The following is a 6,069-nucleotide window of genomic DNA, read 5'->3' on the forward strand; positions in this document are numbered from 1 at the left end:
ACATATATATATATATACATATATATATATACATACATATATATATATATACATATATATATATATATATATATATATAACAGTAGAGTGATCTAAAGATAAGTTTGATTGACATGTTGCATCTAGGCATAAGGGCAAGATTTGGGCTTGTCAGATTTTTAAGTAAGAAGTTTTCTCATGATACGAGGAATATCAGTGTGATAGCTAAACATGCATTCTGCAAACATTTTAAAACTATAAAAACTGTGTTTATATGTGTTGTATATGTAAACGCAGCAAGAGAGCCTAGATATACAGTATATTGGAGGTTATTGACACTGTTATTGACTGACATCAGCCTGTTAACACCCCGTATCAGAACAAACAAAGACTGTTTGGCAGTATTGAGTAATAAAATGTGTGCCATTATCATTCTTATTTTAACATGATGTGCAGTTTGTATATTACAGTATATGACGTACAAAGACAAGTGTTGGTGATGATAAAAGAAAAATGTTGAGGTACGCAAAGAAATCGGTATGAACAGAGGCCTGAAAGTTTAAAGTAATTGCTCTGCTAAATTATTGAACATATGGGTGTAGTCTTGTGTTTGAAGTACACAGATCATAAAAGTAAATAGTTATTTTATACAAGCGCCAGTGTCAACTTTTATCTTTAGTCCTTTAAAAATATCAGTGATTACCAGGATAAATAGAAAGTCTAAATCAGGAAATGTTTCATTCACTGTAAAATAAAAACAATATGCCAATACAACAGATTTAAAGCACAATCCTCTAAATGATGAATATGTAGAAGCCATATACAGCAAGTGTGACATCAACATCTGCCCGTTCATTCATCAAATCAATGATGACAGCTCACATCAGGCATTATTGTGACTTAAAGAGATTGTTTACTTTCATCAGATTGCTTCATATTGCGAATATCTTATTTTTCTTCATTTTGAATTTTCACTGAATGATGCAAACAATGCTAACAGGCAGTTTTATGCAAAGATCAAAGACAAATGTTAAGTAACTGACTTTTCATCATTATTTATCAGTATTTTAAAACATGACATGAACAAAGTTTCTATTTAACAAGACAAAATTAATCAGAGGTTGAACAGGTTTCATCTCGTGTCATGTAGGGATATGCTTCTGATTTATTACTTGGATAAAAGTAAAAATGTGAGTCTCTGTGGTGGCAGGAATTGAGTTCAGATCAGAGTTACTGAGACCCCATTACATCACTCACAGTACCTGCTGAGCTTTTAATAGTGTGGTATGGAGTTAGAAAACTCAAAGGGTAAGCCCAGAAAAACCTTTAAGATAATCCATCACTTTTGTTTTGAAGTATCCGTTCAGTGGTTTCCCTTATAATCAAACATACAGCTTTCTTTTTAATAGATTCAAAATGTCAGTAACTCCTCCAAAGCTTCATTACTCTGACATATAAATAAAAACTGCGTCTTTTTTACGCTTGCACAATTAAAGGGTTTCACATATGTTTTGCATGTATTTATATCAAATCAAATGAAAACAATAGATGCAAAGCATGATGCAATTCCTGCCACAAGCATTTAATTACCAGGACTTGACTTTAAACTATTAAAAAAAGAGAGAAGAAGAACGGTGAACACAGTACATAAGATAAACATGTTGCCCTGAGGCACTTGGTAGTGGGCTGTGATAAAACAATTAAAAACACTACCTTTCCAGTCTAAGGGATTGTGTAGTTGGTCTCAATAGCTTTGCATTCAAATTGTCAATTCAAAAATAATGCACACGTGTGAGTGACCACCTACACTGACAATCATGATCATTCTAGTGTTCATCTAGAGTTGTTGTCTCCAGTCTAACAATGGCAGATAATAAAAATGCTACAGAAAAAGGTAGAAGCACAATATACAGTACGTGTGAGCAGGAACTAAAGCTAAACTTGTAGTGTGTTTGTTATGCTTTTTCTGGGAAGGGGGGGGCAGGGAGATAAGAAAGAGACCAGAATAAATGGCCAGAAGGCTCGGGGAGGAGAGATATGGGAGCTGGGCATCAACATGGAAAAATCCTACTGGGGATAGTTGTTCTGTTGCCGGCGCTTCGCCGACCTCATTTTCTCAAAGCGTGACTCCATTTCCTCTAGGACTTTGGGGGTGTACCTCACCACCAGCTTCACGGTGCCCTGAGCTGCTTTGAGGAGTTCCACAGCTTTCTCATGGTGCTCACCTTCCACGCTCTGGGGAAAACAAAGAAACGTACTGTAAGATTTTATCACGAAAAGGAATTACAACTGTTGTTAAATCTACCGTTTTTATAGGTTTATAAACCAAAAAAGAAATATACTGTTAAGCACAAGGTATGTAATAACTCTGAGAGGAACAATGAGCTCTGTATTTTAAAGATATTTCAATAAACATAACATAAGCTTTGGCAGTGTGGTTCAAATTACCATAAAAAAAGATTGTAATTTGGAAATCTTAATGAGAAAGTCAATTGGATGATTGTCTTGGGCTGATCCTGGAATTTCAAGTTAAGCACAACAAGCAACTGCTGAATGTTGTAGCTGTGGTGAAGAGGCTTTAAAAGGTACCCTGTGGAGTAGAAAATGTATGTTTACACTCTCTTGCCACTCTGACCAAAACATATTGTACATAATGTATCCCTGAGGTCTAATAAATGTGTTGAACGCACTTCTTTCCTTGTTAAACATTTTCAGATTCAGATTTCGGATATTCCTTTCTATTATTTAGATCCATATTTGCATGGCAGCAGTCTTCTTCTATCTTAGCTTTGCTTCATTTATTTGTTGACGATCCTAAAACCACCAACTAGTAAAAGGAATAGCGTAAAACCAAAGAATGTGCCCTCTACATGCAGGGACGCATGCTTGAGTGTTCTCTCTGACAAATCGAGGACAAAAACAACACAAGGTACCTTTAAGATGTCGTTCTTTTGAATTCTGATTTGTTCAGTTTGAACTGTTTGAAAATCTGGAGTGTTGTGTACACAACAGAATGACAGGATTAAAATTTGTAATATTTGGCTATATAAATAATACTGACTTGACGAGAAGTGAACGTGAGATGTTTTAAATTGTTTATCTGGCCTATTTCCTTAAGCTCTTATTTTATCACCTGGTGGTTAATGAAGCTAAGTTTACATAAAGACCAGCTCTGGTTTTATGCTTTGTATGGAAATGCATACATTTACAGCAAAATATGTACATGCCATCAGACTGAAGAGTGTTTTACAGATTCTGCAAATTGAACGTACCACTCCATTAACAGAGAGAAGCTGGTCGCCTCTCTTCAGGCCTCCGTGTCGATCAGCGATGCCTCCTGGGATGATCCGTGAGATGTATATCGGCGAGTTTTGCTCCTTTCCACCCATTATATTGAAACCCAGACCTTCTTCCGTCTTGGGCAGTTCCACGACGCGGGGATGTGAGTGTCCCTCACTCGCTGCAAAAGCTGCCACAGTAGCCTATAAATAAAGTGGTGCAAATATATTGAATTTACTGCATTTACCAGGCAATGGCAAGTGTTTAACTAGAGCAACTTCAAAAAAACAAATGGTCCAAAATTGAGAAAAGAAAAAAATGTGCACAAGTCAAATACTTGTGTATTAGATGGTCTTTGAAGTCTACCTTAGCTGTGGCGTTGGCCCTGACCTCAGGACTGCTGTTGATGTCCACTGTTTCATAGACATGTTCATAAACCTGCAGAGACATCGTTAGACAATAGTTGGTCATGACTACAAAATAATCAAGCCAATCTGTTTTCAAACACAACAGAAAAGTGTACTAATACCATATCACATTTAAGTGTTTTAAGAAGAACAGTGTCTCACTTCTCTGACAGCGTTACAGAACTCGCTCTGTAAGACCCTCTGCAGCGCCTGCAGCTTCTGCGGAGGCACCTCCCCTGTCCTCTGGAGTTTATCAAGCAGTTCAACAGCACGATTAATATCTGCCAACCAGAACAAATACATCACCAAGATTAACATCTGTCAACCAGAACAAATACATCACCAAGATTTTTATTGATGGCTGCAACTGGAAGCATTCACATAGGCAATGACTGTTCTCTGCAAAGACAGTACTCGATCGGTGCCGATCTGAAACTAAAAATCAAGAATTGTTGAATAAGCTTAACAAATGCTTAGTGTTACCACTAAATAAAAGTCTAAAGTGACAAACTAATTGTTAAAATTTCTGTCATTTAACATTTATTAGTCTGAGATTTAATTTACCTCGACTTGTTCTGATTATAAATACTAAGTCCCTGTGGATATGCTTGTCTTGGCTCACTGCACTGTTTATCTCCCATAATATAAAGAAATATGAAGCTACCTAAATTAGTGGGGTAACTTTCACCATCGCACACTTCAGAGCAAGATATAGTGTTGAATCGTATACTTCACCTTCACAAAGTACATTTCAATGTTAACATATCATTGGCTTCATGTTTTATGTGTAATTGCCTTTGTCACCACCATTATCTGTTATGTCAAAAATACATAACCAAGTGAAATTGGTGGAAAATGGCAAAAACTATTGAGAGCCATCTTCCTCCAGTTTTTGCATTTTGAGTTGATTCCGGTCTTACATGGAGGGCTCACTGTTCTGCTAATCTGTGCTAATTGCTGCTTATAGCTGATTTTAAATGGCATTCAACATTTAAGTATACCCAATAACGAAGAGAATGTTTCATATATATTTACTTGCCGATATTACCATTACATAGATGGGTCTTATGTAATATCCACTGTGTATTAGCAGTCACAGCAGGAGCTAAGCATCATGTTAAAAGGAAGGCAAAGCCCGAATTAAAGTCGGCAACAAATATCTCCTCTGTATCATCATTGGTGCTAATGGTGATGAAGCCGGTATTACAAAGTGAATGAAGCCTCCATTTTTGATGCAAACATACGGTGAACATTTGACAAACCAGCTGGATTTACCCATCACTGTGTGTTGTTAGTAATATTAGCTAGTTAGCTTGTACCAAAAGTAAAACAATGTAGACGTAAAAACTATCGTTAATTCCGCTCTGTGCCACGGATATAGACAAAGGGTCAAAGCCATAAACATTAGGTATCCGCAAAATATCATTTATGCAATATTAGCCCACTAGACAAGAAAGTATGCTGTCAAAAATAACCAGCAGCTCTGTTTGGCTCATGCTAGCTGAGCTAGGTTAATGTCTCCCTGGTATCAAAACAATTATTTCTAAGCTAACCCTAGCTAGCCAATAAACTTTACCTCTTTCCAGCCGAACAGGCTCCCCAAGCGATGCCATTCCTGAAATGAGCGGCTATTAAATGTCAGATAGAAACTGCGTTAAACGCTAGATATGGAAAACTAAATTTGATAATCCGGGGCTAGCGTTACGTGCGCTTAACCGAGACGATAAATCAGATTAGCCAAGTTAGCCGGCTAGGCTAGCTGCCAGTGTCATAGTGCGTTCACGTGATCCTCGTAAAGTGGAGAACCACCGAGCACCGAGCGTGTTGTTATCCGTTGTTAATGGATGATCGTGGGGCAACACTGAAGGCCTCTTCTCTAACTATTCAGTGTTTTAAATCTTAATATATCCCACATTTCCAAGTAACCCATAAGTTATGAGGTATTTTGTTGAAATGTGCCCTCTGTAATGTATGTTCCCATTCTCATATTATAACTTAATGATCACACAGTCAGCAGAATCAGCATACATCTGTGAGTTACTGTGTCATTCATGAAACAGCTGCACTGATCGCATTCATGGATGCTCATAGCTCAAGGGATTGTTACACATATACAAATAACGTCGTGTGTACTGCTGACCAGGGACCATGGACCTTTAACTAGCCAGGGACCAGCCAGAAGCTTCTTTGACTTCTTCGCTGACACTCGGGGGGGACTCTCTCTCTGCTGCCCTCTACTGGTGAACTGCAGCACATGTTGAGGCTCCAGCAGACAAGTCTGCAGAAAACTGCTGCTGCACTGCTCTCTGCGGGCTGAAACTTTCGAGCATGATTCATTTCTGACCACACCCCAGTTGGTGATGAAACACGAAGCGTCTGCCTCTGACAGCTGATGTAATACACC

The 6,069-nt window shown here is 37.9% G+C and overlaps 1 protein-coding gene across 1 annotated transcript; it reads right to left on the reverse strand.

Annotated features, from left to right (window-relative positions):
• Positions 1-1,540: 1,540 nt before the first annotated feature.
• On the reverse strand, positions 1,541-5,435 carry lin7c (lin-7 homolog C (C. elegans)). Its single transcript, XM_073465240.1, has 5 exons — positions 5,242-5,435; positions 3,828-3,946; positions 3,625-3,696; positions 3,252-3,461; positions 1,541-2,214 (listed from the first exon to the last, which is right to left on the reverse strand). Exons 1-5 carry the CDS (start codon positions 5,276-5,278, stop codon positions 2,047-2,049), a joined length of 606 nt encoding a protein of 201 aa, XP_073321341.1. The 5' UTR covers positions 5,279-5,435; the 3' UTR covers positions 1,541-2,046.
• Positions 5,436-6,069: the final 634 nt, after the last annotated feature.

Source organism: Pagrus major, chromosome 4, assembly GCF_040436345.1.
Source record: "Pagrus major chromosome 4, Pma_NU_1.0".
Taxonomy (NCBI): domain Eukaryota; kingdom Metazoa; phylum Chordata; class Actinopteri; order Spariformes; family Sparidae; genus Pagrus; species Pagrus major.

Excerpts from the sequence above, each read along its gene's own strand:
- lin7c (XM_073465240.1), bottom strand. The coding sequence starts at position 5,278 with ATGGCATCGCTTGGGGAGCCTGTTCGGCTGGAAAGAG. Across the intron at positions 3,697-3,827 it reads TCTGTAACGCTGTCAGAGAA|GTTTATGAACATGTCTATGA; the intron begins GTGAGACACTGT and ends ATGTCTCTGCAG. Across the intron at positions 2,215-3,251 it reads TTCTCTCTGTTAATGGAGTG|AGCGTGGAAGGTGAGCACCA; the intron begins GTACGTTCAATT and ends TGTTTTCCCCAG.